This window comes from Orcinus orca, chromosome 13, assembly GCF_937001465.1.
Source record: "Orcinus orca chromosome 13, mOrcOrc1.1, whole genome shotgun sequence".
Taxonomy (NCBI): Eukaryota; Metazoa; Chordata; class Mammalia; order Artiodactyla; family Delphinidae; genus Orcinus; species Orcinus orca.
This window is the reverse complement of record NC_064571.1, coordinates 66,512,902-66,530,113: the sequence shown is the minus strand read 5'-3', so window position 1 is coordinate 66,530,113 and position 17,212 is coordinate 66,512,902. Positions and strand designations below refer to the sequence as shown.

Here is a 17,212-nt window from a genome sequence, read left to right as displayed (position 1 = left end):
AGGCCCTGAAGGAAGAGTAACAACAAGTGGAGATAGCACCAAGATGAGAACTAGGGTGCCCAGCAGACAACCTGCATCATAGCCCCAAACAGAAAGTGAGAGCACCTTGGAACATCTAGCCTAAGTCAACCTGTCTCAACTGGCAGCAGATAAAACAGAGATGACTGGTTGCCACTCATCCCTGACCAAATTTCTAGCCCAAAGAATCATAAACAAAAAAAAAAACGTACTTTAAGGTGATATGCCATGCTGCAATAGATAACTGAGACCAAAAAATAGTACCTGGAAAGCGTATTACTGTAAGAGAAACCTAAAAAATATAATATTGGCTTTGTGGACACAGAGATAGGTGGAAGTTGAAAGGGCAACAAGGAGCCTGGAAACTGGATGAGCAGTAAGGACACTGCTATAGGAGGCTAGAAATAGGGTTATCCATATTATTTACTGGGAGAACAATTAGCATAACGTAACTTAGTAGATTAAAAATACACTTAAAGATTAAAAATAGCTAAGAAGATTTCCAGACAAAATATTCAAAGTGTCAATGGCTTCTTTACAGCCAAGAATGAGAAGGTACAAGAAGAAAAACATGAGCTAAAGAATTATAAGCAGAATTTAAAAGAAATATTTCCAACCAGGAGTTGCTTGGTTGGAAAATAACTTTCTCATCGCTAGCCTCTACAGATAGCAGAAAACTGTCAAAGAAACAACATAAGGACAAAGATCAAATCCACAGTGCTACCAAGAACATGGGCTCAGAGGCATCAAATCAAAACGCATCTGTAAAATGTATTAGGACCTCAGGAAGACTTAAGACAGTGCTTGTATACTCTCTCAGGCAGGTAAAAGGGCTTCTAAGAAACTCCAGGCCCCTAACTTGAGATCCAAAGTAGAAAGAAGCCTGTCTCAGAAAGAACTGTGGATGTGACTTTTGTCTAATGGAATGCACTTATAATCTGATGTACAGAAAACCCACAAAGTGTTTAATGGAGTTCAATCAGTTTGTACTAAAAAACAAAACAAAACACTGTTCCAAATAAAAAGAGGCCTTTAGGCTCTTAAACTGTCACATACATGAAGCAGACTAAAACTGCTACTTAGATGCAAACAAGGCCCATTTCTTATGGAAAAGTAAAAATGACTCAGAGAGGAGAGCCAAAAGCCGAAAGGATCCAGTCAAGAGCTAAGAATAATACAGGTCTTCTTCAACTTAAATGGGGTTAAGTCTCAATAAACCCACTGTAAGTCGAAAATACATTTAATACACCTAACCTACTAAACATCATAGCTTAGCCTAGCCTACATTAAATGTGCTTAGAACATTTACATTAGTCTACAGTTGGGCAAATCATCTAACACGAAGCCTTTTTCATAATAAAGTGTTGAATCTCTCATGTAATTTATTGAATACTGTACTGAAAATGAAAAACAGAATGGTTGTCTTGGTTCAGAGGATTTTAAGTTGTTCACCCTTCTGATCATGAGGCTGCCTGGGTGCTGCGACTCACTGCCACTGCCCAGAAACATGAGAGAGTAAGCACACACATTGCTAGCCTGGGAAAAGATCAAAATTCGAAGTACAGTTTCTACTTAATATGTATCACTTTCACACCATCAAAAAGCCAAAAAATCTTAAGTGGAATCATCATAAGTCAGGAACCATCTGTAATGAATTATGAAGCCACTACCAGAAGACAGAACCAAGCCATAATCAAGGATATTTTCTATTTCCTGGTTAGAGTTCAGAATTGCTTTGGACCAGAGACTACTACATGCTTCCCATTCTTTCACTCTGCAACGGAAGTAACTATTGTGCTTTACTGTCCTTGTCTCAAAACTGTATACTGAGTGTATTGGGAGGGGGAGGGGGAGACTTGCCTTCTTAGTGCACAGGTATCCAAATCAAAAAGAGCTACACCCAAGGAGCCTCATCCATATCCCAACCTAATGCAGATCATAAGATAATGGACTTCGAACCTGAGGTCATAACTGGATGAGATTTCTGGGCATCTTAGGAGAGCTGGGGGTGCCCTCCATGTTGGAGAAATGTGAATTGTCCACCAGAGGAAGAATTGTGGTAGCCATCTGCAAAGATGGCTGCCAACAATACCTCCTACTCCTGTACACATATGCTACTCCTCCTGTCAAGAGGTGGCATCTATTTCTCCTTTGAAAAACAAAATGCAGTTGAAATGATACTATGTAGTTTCAGGCCTAGGCCTTAATGGGCCAAGAAACTTCTGGTTTTGTTCTCTTGTTATCCAGAATCACCATGTAAAGAAATCCAGACTATCCTTCTACAGAGAAACCAAGAATATAGAAAAGCCCTGGTTGGTAAACAAACAGGCCATCTAGAGAACAGATGAGGTGTCTCAAGTAAAAGCCAGCACTAAGGCCATCTTGGATCCTCAAGGCCCACTCCAGCCATCTCAGTCAGTATCTTGTGGACCAGAGCAAGGTATTCCCTACTCAAACTCCTGATCCAAAAATTGTGAGCAATAAAATAGTTATGATTTTAAGTCACTAAGCGTTGAGGCAATTTGTTACTCAGTAATGAAAGACTGATACAGGTAGTGAGCGCAGCAAAGACTACAAAGGAAAAGTACTAGGTACTTTCTAAGAGTCAGTATTAGGAATCCTAATGTAATCTGAGATGTAGGGAAGGTTTTCTTGAGAAGTGATATACTTAAAAGTGGTTATTTAACACTATTTAATAGGAAATTATGAACAAAAATTTTGTTCACTGGTTTCAAATTTCTATTTTCCTAAATTTCCACATTATGCCTGTTTTACTTTTGAAATAACAACAAAAATGTTATTTTATTAAAGCTTCCTTAAGGATACTGTTGGCAGTTTACTGGTCCTATTGTATTGAAATTTATTAAGTCTAAAATATATTTTCTTATGACAAAATATGCAAACATTTCAGCAAATAACAAAAGTTTTCTACTGTCCTATGTAGTTGAAGAATGGGATGTTCTGATTACACTAGGATTCCAAAACTTAAACAGCCTATATTGGTTTAATAACTTCTAAAGAATTAGAATGTATTAAAACAATTAACCTAAAATTATACTGCTTATAATTTAATATCACACTATTTTTGGAAACTTCTTCAGGTTTATGTTAATTCCTCATAGTTATCATTGTGAAAAGATGTGGATAACATAAGACTGAGAGAAGTAAATAATACTTTGATAACAGAATTAAGAGTGGAAATAACCCCCAAAACTGCAATAATGGAATAAAAGCAACATGGAAAAATTAAACAGAAATAACTGAAGAGACAAACACATTTAGGGTTAAAAAGAAATCAAGCACAAAAGTACAAGAGGAGAAATAATCCAGCTTAACAGTATAAAAAAGCCTTGGGGTTTCAGCTGACCACAAGTATATCAGACAATAGTAAGGTAAGCCATATCAGCATAATAACTGCTTAGATAATCTCAGACTTCATTAATGCATTTAATTGACAAATATTTACTGAAAACCTATAATGCACTACTTATTTTCCTAAGAGAATACAGTAATGAGGACCAGAGAAGGAATAATCTCACCATATTTAGAACTAGTCAAACTACATATGGAATATTAAGTCCATATAAAGGAAATGGTTGAAAAAATTAGAGAAATGTGACCTATAAAAGGAAAACTTCCTAATTTGAATATTGCCCTAAAAGAAGAAAGAAAGCTCTTAAAACAATTCTTTCATTTTACCAAAATAAATTGACTACTACGTGACAGGCGTTGTGCTAGGCACTGGGGTATAAGTGGAAAACAAAATAGATACTGTCCCTGTCTTCACTCTACTTATAGTCTAGTGAACACCCTATCACTAGAAGACCTTTTAGCAGGTACCAAATAAGAATCTGTCAAGCACTTTTTATAAAAGAGATCTCTTTTATAACAGATCTATATTATATTTAGATAATCTCAGATTCATGTACTTTGATTAAGGCTGAAATAAATTACCTCCAAAGTTACTTCCAAATCTAAAATTTTATGATTACTTACTTATAGCACTATAACATGAAAGAATGTAATTGTTACTCTGAGATAAATGAATGTATAATGAATAAGATAACAGGCAAATCAATACACACAAACACACACACACGGGTTGTTGTTTTTTTCTTTTAATATTTCTACCTAATAAGACAACCACGTCACTTTACACGTTAAGCCTTCATAGGCAAACTACTCAAAACCAACTTCAATCCATATTCAGAAAATCCAATCCCAAATTTTTATTTCATTTCAACAAAAATTTTAAAACTCTTTACCCTAATGATTATCTCACCCTAGTTAAAATAATTCCAAAGAAATTAATATCCATGATTTCTCTGGGATTTCTTATATTAATTAATATACCTTTCCATGGCTTTAGCTGTATAAGGCAAATGCATTTCAATACTGTGTTCATCTTCATCTGTCTGCAGAGACATTCGTTCAAACATTCCTGTCTTCCACAGTTCTCCGTAAACTAGAGATTTCAAAATATAGTAAAACAAATATATTAATGTATATCCTTACCCTGTGAGACTCTATCCAGTAACACAAAACTACATGCTTTGGCAAGAGACAAAAAGCACCACATAATATTCTCCATTTTTAGTTTAAAAAAAGGAAAAAACAACTAGCTTCTTACATACCAGACAAAACAGTAAGACATGTAATGATTTATTCAGCACTTTCATATGTTACATAGTTACATAAAAAATAGTAATTTTAATTTTTCATCAATTCCTTTCATTATATCTAAAATCACCTCTGAGTCTAAGCTTATCCTTGACCTTATTCAATCTGTAGATATTAACAAGAACAGTTGATTAGAAATCTTACTGAAATATGGAAAAATCCCCTGGTCTACTTACTCATGAGGTTAATAATATAGTTTTTGAGTTTTGTTTTGTTTTTTAATACAATGTACAGACTTATTATTTTACACCTCAGGTTCCTGTCATACTAAGATAAGAAAAGAAAATTCCTTCTGAGAATGCTATTTTCCTCAACATTAAAAATTAAGCTCGTGGTATAGACTGGAATATAAATTTACCACAGTACCATGCCTTAAATAATCTTAAAATTTTAAAATGATTTAGTAATTCAAATCCTTCTGATGAATTACACTTAAAACTAAATATTATCAATATATAGCAAGAAAATGATGAAATATGTAAAAAAAGATATAAGAATATTTTTATTTTATCATTGAACAAAACCAGCATTTTTATAACTACATCCATAAATGGGTTTACCAATAACAAAGAAACGAACAAATGACGGTATGACTTTTTTTTCTATAAAATTATACCTGATTAAAAATCCTCCATTCCTCATTGTCAGTCTATCCAAAACCAAAATTTTCTGAATGCCCCAACAAGGTTTTAAAAATAAAGCGTGTCCCAGAGGAAAGGGGAATTGGAATGAAGGTCGTAAAAAGGTACAAACTTCCAGTAATAAGATAAGTACTAGGGATGTAATGTACAACATGATAAATATAATAAACACTGCTGTATGTTATATACAAGTTGTTGAGAGTAAATCCTAAGAGTTCATATCACAAGGGAAAAAAATATTTTTTTCTATTTCTTTAATTTTGTATCTATATGAGATGATGGATATTCGCTAAACTTATCATTTCATGATGTATGTAAAGTCAAATCACCATATTGTATAACTTAAACCTATGTAGTGTTGTATGTCAACTATATCTCAATAGAACTGGAAGAAAAAAATAAAAATTTTAAAAGCATTTTAAATATTTGAAAAATGTGTACCCTAAAACCATTCCAGGGAGTAAGGCTAGTTTCATTAATAACCTATATCCTAACAACAAATTGCTAATACTCTATAATACTTAAAACCCCAAATTATGAAAATTTAGGCCTAAAAATTAAAGAAAAAGAGGTGATCATTTCCTCTGCAAATGGCTTTCTTCATTCTACAGAAGAATTTGTTGCAAAATTTCTTGAAACAATAAAAACACTCAACGTACTTAAAATATAATTTGATGAACTGGAAGGATACACACCAAGTTCATGAATGTGGTTACTTTGGGGAAATCAAATTGAGTTCAGATGAGGGGAAATTCTGAGTCAAGTGTGGATGATAAGTACATGAGTATTTGTTATAGTAGTCTCTGTATTGTTTGGTATTTTTTAAATTATGTACAAAATGAGACATGATTAAATAAAAACTGTGATTTCTAGAATTCTATTTAAAAATCAAAATAATAGATATGTTTTAAAAATAAAATGCACTTAAGATTTATGTGGCACCCTTCTTGCAGAGTTTCACAACTACGGTCTCAATTTTTTTCCCATAAAAATTATATATGAGGATATAAAGTCATTATCACCATTATCCATTTACGGTGAGGGAACTGTTATACACAGAGGAAGACAAACATGCCCAAAATGTTTCAACAAGTTGTTATGGGTACCAATTTCTTGTCTCACTGTACAACAAGTACATGGTACTTCCCTGATTATAAATGTAACCACTACACTCCAAAGACTAGCGGATCTGACAGATTTTTGCGGCTGGCAGAAAAACTATAGTTGTCTTTTAGGCATATGGAAGATTTTCTTTCTTAGTTTTTCTTTTTTGCAGATTAGTTATAACAAATTTTATTTTTACAATTCAAATATTACTATGATACTAATACTTTTAACTGTAAATTAACTTATAGTTCCTATTTGTAAAAACTTCAGCTGTTTACAAACTATAAAATTTCTATATACTTACTCTTTTGGTCAATACGAAGGTCATACAGAGGTGTCCTATATATATCCACACTGGAAAGTGCACATCGAGAAAGGGGCACATGATGAGAAGGCCCAAGGATGAAAATTCTCCGGCTAGGAGATATACAATAAAAAACACAGAACAATTGCACTTCTACAAAAACTTTATTAAATAAAAAGGAAAAAACAAGTAATTTTTAAAAATTACATGTAATATTGTTTTCCTTGATTGAGTTCATTACCTACTGCTATATGCTAAACTGTGTTCTCTTGAAATCATACGTTGAAGTCTCAACCCCTGTACCTCAAAATGGAACCTATTTGGAGATAAGGTCTTTAAAGAGGTGATTAAGTTAAAATGAGGTCATTACCGTGAGGCCTGAATTCAATATGATTGGTGTCCTTATAAGAAAAGGAAGAGACACCAGGGGTGCACATGCACAGAGAGGTGATTGACCATGTGAAGAGGCATCAGGAAGACAGTCATCTGTAAGCCAAGGAAGAAACCTAAGAAGAAACCAACCCTGCCAAACCATCTTGGACTTTTCCAGCATCTAGAACTGTGAGAAAATAAATTTCTGTTGTTTCAGTCCCCTAGTTGATGGTAGTTTGTTATGGCAGCACTAGCAAACTAATGTTCCTACCAATGACTTGCTCCTCAGTTAATTAAGTTCAATTACTTATCTCTATCTTTTTGTTGGAAGGTCTTTAAAAGAACCATGTTTAACACCTGGGAATACTAGTTACTGATTATCTACAGTAAACCAACCGACTATGCTTAAAATCACCTCTGTATTCACAATGGCTAGGCTACAAAAGGTTTTCAATAGCTGTATTAATTGAATTTTAAACATTTCATCTATTAAAATCTCAAAATAACAAATTCTAAACTTGCCTACAACATTAATAAAAATTCATAAAAGTATAAATTCTAAAAATCCAAAATATCATTACAAAGAAGCATTCTGTTAAAGCTATTTCTACATTTCTTCCATGGCAGAGAAAAAAGGCATCTTGTTGAGAACTCTGTGTAATAAGCTTTCTCAGTTCCCATTCAAGTAGAAGTCATTCTCAAAAACAAAGAAAATTATGTGTTATTTGCACTGTAGGCTAAAGAAAAGAACTAGGCTAAACTGTAGATTAAATCTTTACAATCCTTTTATCTTAACATCAAGAGTAAAATTAACTTATTCTCCATTTTATCTCAAATATCTCTACAATCTAAATTCCAAACTCTCCATTTTTCGTTGTTTCTCCCAGATTCATATGAACAAAATTTTCCCCACAACACACACACACAAAGTTACAGACACAAAAGAACCAAAACTATAAGAAAAAAAGGAATATATGTAAGCTATATACCTAGAAAATTAAGTGCTACTCATTGCTCATCTAATGGACAAAAACACAAAGACTGAATCACAGAGCTATATCTCTTTCACATCAAAAACTTGCAGGCCAAGGAATGTGTGCTTTAGCAATATATTTATTTTGACAGAATTCTATTACAGCTAAGAAAATTAACCTACTGTCAGCTATATCTTACTTGCTATATGGGGTGTTGGGGGGCAGGGGTGGATAAGAAAGATGTGGATAAGGAAAAGGTAATTCTCAGTTTAGTCCCAAAATCTCCTCAAGATGTTGCAATCCTCAAGATGTCACTCAGAGCCCACATGTAAGACTTCACTCACAGGCCATTTCTAGTCAGAAACATAATCCCTTTCCTCGCCTCCCCTGCTAATACCCACTTCTTGTCACCATCTCTATGATCAACTCAATAACCATTTCAGAAAAAAAAAATCAGATCTATAGATTCCTAAATGAACAAAAGATACCACTATGTTCTTGTATCTTAACAGCACAAAAATATCACCACATTTTTAAAATTAAAGTTTAATGAGGGACATAGAAAATGGTAAATCTGAGTGCTTAGGAAACTTGCTTAAGGATAGGTATTATATGAATCAAGAATCAAGTAAGAAAAAAAGTATTTTTATGATTGAGGAATGTATTTCTATGAAAAGAGAGAGGGATAGAATATTTAAAATCAGAACACTCCTGGGAAATTCAGAATATATAATTAAAATATGAAATGACTTTTAAAAATCAATCTAGGCATAGATATATTTCATAGGTAAGTATAACAAGGTTCTTCTAACAGTGGCTAAAAGATGAGCGTTACTCCAGAAATAAAGACCCGAGGTCAGCTTCGAAAGCCTAACTGCCTCCTCTAATACGTGACTATTCAATTGCTTGCCTTTTTGTCAGACCCAACCTAGATGAAAAGATAAAGTCTGGTGGGGAAAAGGGGTCCCATCAGTCTGAATTATCCAACTGTGTACCCAAAGGTTGAAACTCATCCAAAAGCAACATAGTGAAGTTCCACATTTAGTTAAGAGAGATAATAGGAAAAAAGAGATTTAGGTCCCATCAATATAAAACCCTTAAAAGTGATATACCCAAAAACAAACCAAAAAAGACTTCTTTTCATTGAGAGAAGAAAAAAGAAACTGGATATTGAACAAGTAGTAATCTCAGAATGAGTCTCTGTGTTAGCTATATGCTATAAGACAATTAATAGTGTAAATAAAAGATAATGCATTTTTCCCCCTAGATTGCTAGATCCATAAACACCAAGACCATACAAATATTTTGGAGAGAAATGTAATACAGGCATTGAAAGTAATGCCACTTTCTCTCCCTTCAATTAATTACAAAGTTCTTTGTCTTAAAAGAGTAACTTTTAAATATTGGCATATAATCACTGTTGCCATACACGTAAAAGAAACCTTTAATATAAAAAAATAGAAAAAAATCAGTAGGCATTCTTTCAGAAATAAATGTATTTCACATATAATAATACCTCCAGAGAATCCACATTTGTGGAGTTACTTACTATGAGGAGTGCAGTCTGTACACCTAACACATGAGTTACCTGAGTGTCTGTTCTCATAAATATTCAACTACTTATACTAAATAATGGAACACACGTAATTTTTTTAAAGTGTTTCCTGGTTAAGTGGAGATATTTTAACTAAAGAATAAAATGTCATGTGGCCCCAAAGAAGATTCCTTTTGGCATTCTTTTTCTGCCCTGCAAGGTTTTCTGAAAGATATGAATCAAAATCAAGTTACTATCTAAGTAACATCCTGAGTTCCGGTTTTTAATTAAAGTTTTAGTAATAGGAAAAGACTCTGCAACTCTAAATATGGGAAAGAACTTAATTAAATGTATAATTTTTAAAATTCCTTAAACAGCCTGAGTATTCTTTCTAAAACATGAATCAGATCATATCACTTCCCTGCTTAAAAAGTCTTTCAATGGCTTTTCTTGGTCAGAGGATAAAATACAAAAATCCTTAAAATGGGTTCTAAAGTCTCATATCAACTGGCCCCTTCTTGTGTTATTATTCTTCCCCCGCTGGATCTCAGTACTTTATGCACACTGGTCTTGCAGTTCCTTGATAACAAGAATATCTTTGCCTATTTCAAAACTTCTTCACGTGTAATTGTTTCTTTTGCTTGGCTTAAAAATCATTTCCCCAGAGATGCCTTCTCCAATACCTTATCCACAATATAAATCCAATCACCCTGAATCACAGCAGTTCGCAAAGTGTGAACTGTGAATTCACAAGAACCTTTCAAGGAGTCCACAAAATCAAAACTATTTTCATACTAATACAAAGAAGTTATTTGCCTTTTCAACATGTTAACATTTGCACTTGTAGTACAAAAGTAAGACTGGGTATACTGCTGGCTACAACCAAGATAACGGAATCAAAATGTACTAGTAGTCATGTATTCTTCACCTTCACCCATGCTGTATTTTTTTTTAAGCCAGTTTCATTTAATTTCATTAAATTTTGAACTTCGAGTACAGTTTTATAAAAATATTCTGTATGACAAAATGCATTCAATTTGTGGTGATAAACACATAAAGCACTTCTACTGCATACAGAAGTATGTCTCAAGGAAAAAGCATCTGTGTGATTTTGAGTTATGAGCTGAAGTAGACTTTTTTCCACAGAACACAATTTTTACTTCAAAAAAATGACTGTAGACAAATTGTGGTTATTCCAATTTAGGTATCCAGCAGAAATTTTTTAGAAAATGAACAAAATGAGCCTGACACTTCAAAGAAAATATTTGACGTATTTGTTGCCAATGATAAAATTGAAACTTTTAAGTGAAAATTAGACTTTTGCAAAAAGCTTCCCAATAATTAAAATTTTTTCTCATGAAATTGATGGTGCTATTAACAAATGTGATTTTTTTTTACATCGTATGATGAAATGTCAACATTTGAAAGATCTGCATGACTCAATGAACAAATATTTTCCAAATGTTCATGCAAGATGTTACAAAATCATGCAAAGGTAAAAGATCCATTCAAATTTTAAGGACAAAAGCTGATCCTGGTTGACACGTAGAGAATGGGAACGGGAAAGAAGAATAGAAGCTAGTGGTATCAAATTTATCCTTCTCTCTTGGACTGTTATTTTTTCTCTATACTTATTATTCCCAAAAGGATGTTTTCTCTATTTTCTTAAAGAACTATGAAGATATTGTAAATCTCAGGGAGGGCCACTTCCAAGAGAATACAACAAGACTGTCCATGATTATTTTTAACACTGAGACCTTCACACTTATTTATTCAGAATTCAATTACTATATACTAGTTATAAAAATAAACTGATCACATCATCATCCATCATTCGCATTTCTTTTTACTGATCTCCTTTATTGTCACCTTCTTAGTCCTTGACTCTCTTCCCTTATTATTTTTTTCCTTTCCATTCTCACTGTCCATCAACTTATTTAACACACAATTTCCACTTATATCAATATAGGCTCTCTATATATTCCTAGGCCAAATTTAATTCAGGGGTACCCTTTTAGCACATATCATCATCAATAAAAGTTCTGCCAAATAGAAAAAGGTTTGGAAAAGGCTGTTATATAAACTAGCCTTGATTATGTTGGTTTATAGGCCCAGGGTCAAATAAAGGAAGCTTCTGAAAAGCTTTACAATCTAATTTCTATTTTACTCTTATTCATGAAACAAGTTAAAATTATACATTAAATATGTATTATGAATTATTTGTTAAAGATATGCATCAAAACATCATAAAGGAGGTGGAGCTAACCAAAACCTCCTCAATCTGGCAATATTATCATTTTATTTATTATTAAAAACTTACTAAAAAATAATTTTCAATAAAGGCCTGATAAAATGTGCAGAGCATACTACATAAAAACAAAAGAGAGCAGCTTTTTTGCTTTGACAATTTGAACTAATTGCTCATAAAGGAGTAGGCTGTGGGTGAGATTTTCTTTTTAAACTCAGGGCTATTGTGAGTTACTTCTGAATGATTATACTTCATCTCTACTAGTACGGGTCTAACCTAACAACATTTGACAGAATTAAAATGATCAGTTTCACCTATTCACACAGTGTATGTACAACTGGCAATATAGACTAGAACCTGACACTGGTTCACATGTAGTGAATTAACTATTTAAATAAAATGTTGGTCAGCAAATTAAGTAATTTGGGTGGCTAATTCCAGCAGAAACTTTTGAAATTTCACAAGTTTCTTATTTTAGAGAGTGGTATACTAAGCTTTTAAAGTTCACAAATTGCTCATTTTAGAGAGTAGTATACGACTCAGTCTCAATTTGACAGAAAGATTTTTTTAAGCTAATTTCAGAGCTGTCATTAAATTATTAAGAGCTAATATACTTCAAAAACCATATTAAATTCATTGTCAGATTCTAAAATAACTCAGGTACCTTATCCTGTCAATGAGAAATTATTCTTCATTCATTAAACACAACCTAACACGTGCAATAAAGAATTTTCAATTATAAAGTGATTAAAATAGAACAAAGGGCTTTGAATTTTTCTTAAAAGTATTCATCTCCAGGTTTTCAAAGAAAATTTTAAAAACCAAAATATTTAACTGTTAATGTTCCTGGACCCAATTCCACTGTGTGCGTTCACGTGAGTGGAAGAGGGGGCACACTCAATTCTGACACTATCTACCTTGAGATAGCATCAGATTCCACAGGTTACGGGTTCAGTCCTACAAAAACGTCCCCACACCCACACCCATCCCCCATCTCAGATGCCAGTCACAAGCCCAGGTTGTCACTTGTGCTTCTGACCAACCAGTTACAGATTGGCGATTCCAACAACCACCTCCTTGAATTTCAATTCAGAGGCCAATCATAAGTCCAGGTTGTTACCTATACTTCTGACAGACCGGTTATAAATCAGAGGTTTAATTTGCTAGAGCAGCTCACAAAACTCAGAGAAATACTTCACTTACTAGGTCACCGGTTTATTATAAAAAGATATAACTTAGCAACAGCCAGATGGAAGAGGTGCATAGGACAAGGCAAGGGGAAAGAGCCAGGACCTTCCATGCCCTCTCCAGGCAGGCCACTCTCCCCAAATCTCCACGTGTTCACCAACCTGGAAGCTCTCCGAACCCTGTCCCTTTGGGTTTTTATGGGGGCTTTATTACATAGTCATGATGGCGACTGATTCAACCTCCAGGCTCTCTCCCCTCCCCAGGGGAGGTCAGGGATTGGGAATGAAAATTCCAACCCTCTAAACACAAGGTTGGTTATCCTGGCAACCTGGCAGCCCCATGCTTAGGTGGGGTCCGAAAGTCACCTTATTAACATACAAGAAAAACCTTTGCCATTCTCACCACTTAGGAAATTCCAAGGGTTTTGGGAGCTGTGAGCCAGTAACTGTGGAAAAAGACTGAATATATATGTGAAATATATTTTGGTCATCTAAATGACCAAATACATATTTCGTATAAATCACAATACTGTATTAACCTTCTAACACTTCCAGAACTAAACATTTTACCAAACAAAGGGAAGGTAGAAGCTAAATGTTCAGATAATGAAAAATAGTATTAAAGCTTTTCATAACCTATATAAGGTATAATCAAATTCATAAAGTCAAATTCTTAATGAAATCAAGTATATAAGTATGTAAAACAAATTACTTCAGTGACAAAGCAATTATAATTCCCAACCACCTAATCAAAAAGGTATCTAACTATATTACTTACGTAATAGATGGATCCACTTGTTTGTAAGCATGAGCAGCACAAGACCCACAGTACGTATACCCTGCATGGCTACAAAACAAAAAAATGTTTAACTTAATCATCAGATTCAAAATCAAGTTATTCTGGGAAAAAAAAACTTTTGAAAGAAATCTAATAATTATGGTAAGCATTATGTGTACAGATTAAAAAGCAATGTATTGATAGATAATGATGCAACTTATAGAAGATAACAGGGAACACATCATTGTTCTGTGTTCCACTGTTATTTTTATTTATTTATTTATTTATTTTGTTGGGGGGCCATGCTGCACAGCATGCAGGATCTTAGTTCACCAACCAGAGATCAAACCCGTGCCCCCTGCAGTGGAAGCACGGAGTCTTAACCACTGGACCGCCAGGGAAGTCCCCCTGTGTTCCAATTTTAAATGTTAAAAAGTATTTGGTCTGAAGGAAAATTATATTTGGAAATATTCAAGGCTTATTTGAAGTTGCTAATGTAACATTAATAATATGTGAGCTCTTAACATTCCTCTTCAATACCATAAACAGACTATTACATACATAAAAATGATAAGACCAAGTCAAATCAGAGCAAAACAAATAATCTACAAGAAACAACTCACGTCCCTCTGTGTCTTTAGTGGTAAGAGAATTGACCTGACCTTCTGTGTATTATGCCTTTCATTTTCTCTCCCTACTACTCATTCCATCCTTTTCGTCCTCTGGTCTCAGCTTTACATTGGTTCTCTGATCACCCATACAATGACTTGGTTTCATAACTTCATTTTTCTTTCTTGACTCAAGCTATGTGAGTCTAGAAATATTTCCCTTAATGCTTACTATTTAGTGTACAGCCAGTAAATGTTTAACAAATGGCTCTGTAGGAAAAAACTGTATACATATGTACATAAGCTTATTATAAATTTTACTGAAATAAAGAAAGACGTATCACACAACTGACAAACAATGAAAAAATATAAAATACTCTTTACTGCAAATTCAGCTTAGGCAACTGATTGTCCCAGAATGCTTTCACTGATGGTAGCTGAACTCTTTGACCCACAGCCAAGCAATGGCTGCAAATGACAAGAGTGAAATAATGAAGACATATGTCTGAATTTCACTCATTCAACAATGACTTGAATGACTTCTTTGCTTATTAGACAATAGTTTTTCAAATACTGGAAAGCATATTTCTTTCCTCATTTTTTCGTGCTTGTCACAGTGTAAAGGTTACAGACATAACATAATTTTAAGTTTCATCTGCCTTATTAACCTTTCCCCATTACTTTTCTTGAGTACAGACAATCAACAAAAAATAAAGTCCTGATTTATAGCAATCTGTCTATTAATGTGGATTAAATCATTCCCATCATGGACAATTTCAAGATGCAGAGTAAACTGAAAACACAAAACACAGACTGGGAGAAAATATTTGTAAAGCATATATCTGACAGAGGATTTATATCTAAATATATAAAGAAAAAGCATATATCTGATAAAGCATTTATATCTGAATATATAAAGAAATTTCAAAACAACCTAATACTTTAAAAAATATAGGTAACTGTTTTACAAGACAAAAAGAATTCTGAAGATTGGTTGCACAACAAAGTGAATGCACTTAACACTACTATATAAATGGTTAAAAGTAGTTAAGATAGTAGATTTTATGTTACTACAATTTTTTTTTAATTGTTAAATAGGAAAAGATGTGAACAGATACTTTCACCAAAAAATACACCGGGGGCTTCCCTGGTGGCGCAGTGGTTGAGAGTCCGCCTGCCGATGCAGGGGACACGGGTTCGAGCCTCAGTCCGGGAAGATCCCACATGCAGCGGAGCAGCTGGGCCCGTGAGCCATGGCCGCTGGGCCTGCGCGTCCGGAGCCTGTGTTCCGCAACGGGAGAGGCCACAGTAGTGAGAGGCCCGCGTACCGCAAAAAAAAAAAAAAACACCAGGATGGCAAAAAGCACACAAAAGAAGGCTCTACATCAGTTAGTCTTTGAGGAGAGGCAAATTAAAACTACAGTGAGCTACCACTGAACACCCACTAGAATAAGCTAAAATTAAAATGAGTGACCATACCAAATGTGGCAAGGATGTAGAACTGAAACTCAGTCTGTAGGAAACGTAAAACGGTACAACTACTTTGGAAAATGGTTTGGCAATTTCTTAAAAAAAAAAAAAGAAAGCTAAACATACTTCTGCCATAAAACTCCTGCCAGCGATTCCACTCCTAAATATATATATATATATTTAAGCATTATGTGCACACAAAGATTTGTACACAAATATTCATCCCATTTTTATTTGCAAGAGCCAAAAACGGAAACAGCCAAACGTCCCTCAAAAGGTGAATGGATAAACAAATTGAAGTATATCCATACAATGAAATAACTCTTCAGCAATAGAAAGGAATGAACTACTGACACACTCAAAATAATTATAGTAAAAAAATAAATATGCTGAGTGAGAGAAGCCAGACAAAAAAGAGTTCATGCTATATGATCCCATTTAAATACTTCTACAATAAAAATTTTTTTAAAAGAATATGTATGTATAAAACTGAGTCACTTGCTGTACAGGAGAGACTGGCACAACACTGTAAATCAACTCTTCTTCAATTAAAAATAAAAATAAATAATTCTAGAAAATAAGAACTAATCTATAGTGACAAAGTAAATCAGTGGATGTGGGAGGGTGGGAGAAGGGCAGAGAGGGAAAGAAGGGCACAAGGAAACTTCTGAAGATGAAGAATATGTTCATTATCTTAATCGTGGTAATGATTTCACAGGTGTATACATATTTCAAACTTATCAAACTGCATACTTTATATGCAGTTGAATGTTAATCATACCCCAGTAAAGCTCTATTTTAAAAATGAGGGCTTCCCTGGTGGCGCAGTGGTTGAGAGTCCGCCTGCCGATGTAGGGGACACAGGTTCTTGCCCCGGTCCAGGAAAATCCCACATGCCGCGGAGCGGCTGGGCCCGTGAGCCATGGCCGCTGAGCCTGCGCGTCCGGAGCCTGTGCTCCGCAACTGGAGAGGCCACAACAGTGAGAGGCCCGCGTAACGCAAAAAAAAAAAACACAAAAATGATACTCATCTGATATAGACACAGAAAAAGAGATTCACATAAGTCAATCACAACCATACAAGATAGTAGCGTCCTTAATTAGGAGTAAAGTAATATGGGACATATGCTAAGCACATTGAAATCACTGAGGCTTTATTGGTCAGATTAATGGTAGTCACTCCATCCTTACACCTCTGTCAAGGGAGCCTATCAAGTTGCCTGAATATAGCAGTATTCTCACAACCCAGTTCTAATCTTAGCCAGAAGGTAATATAAGTTGTTCTGTGGCTC

At 34.3% G+C, this 17,212-nt stretch overlaps 1 protein-coding gene across 7 annotated transcripts in view; it reads right to left on the bottom strand.

Annotated features, from left to right (window-relative positions):
- Positions 1 to 17,212, bottom strand: part of MEMO1 (mediator of cell motility 1) — a 141,776-nt gene that overhangs the window by 46,475 nt on the left and 78,089 nt on the right. For 6 of the 7 annotated variants that reach the window (XR_007471026.1, XM_033425228.2, XM_033425231.2 and 3 more), the window contains 3 exons: positions 13,844 to 13,912; positions 6,751 to 6,863; positions 4,372 to 4,483 (listed from right to left, as the gene is read on the bottom strand). Coding sequence is in view for 6 of the 7 variants with exons in the window: in XM_033425228.2 (XP_033281119.1) it covers positions 4,372 to 4,483; positions 6,751 to 6,863; positions 13,844 to 13,912 (294 nt within the window). In the remaining variant the exon portion in view is untranslated. The remainder of the gene's footprint in view (positions 1 to 4,371; positions 4,484 to 6,750; positions 6,864 to 13,843; positions 13,913 to 17,212) is intronic. The other variant, XM_049696346.1, reaches the window with a different exon arrangement.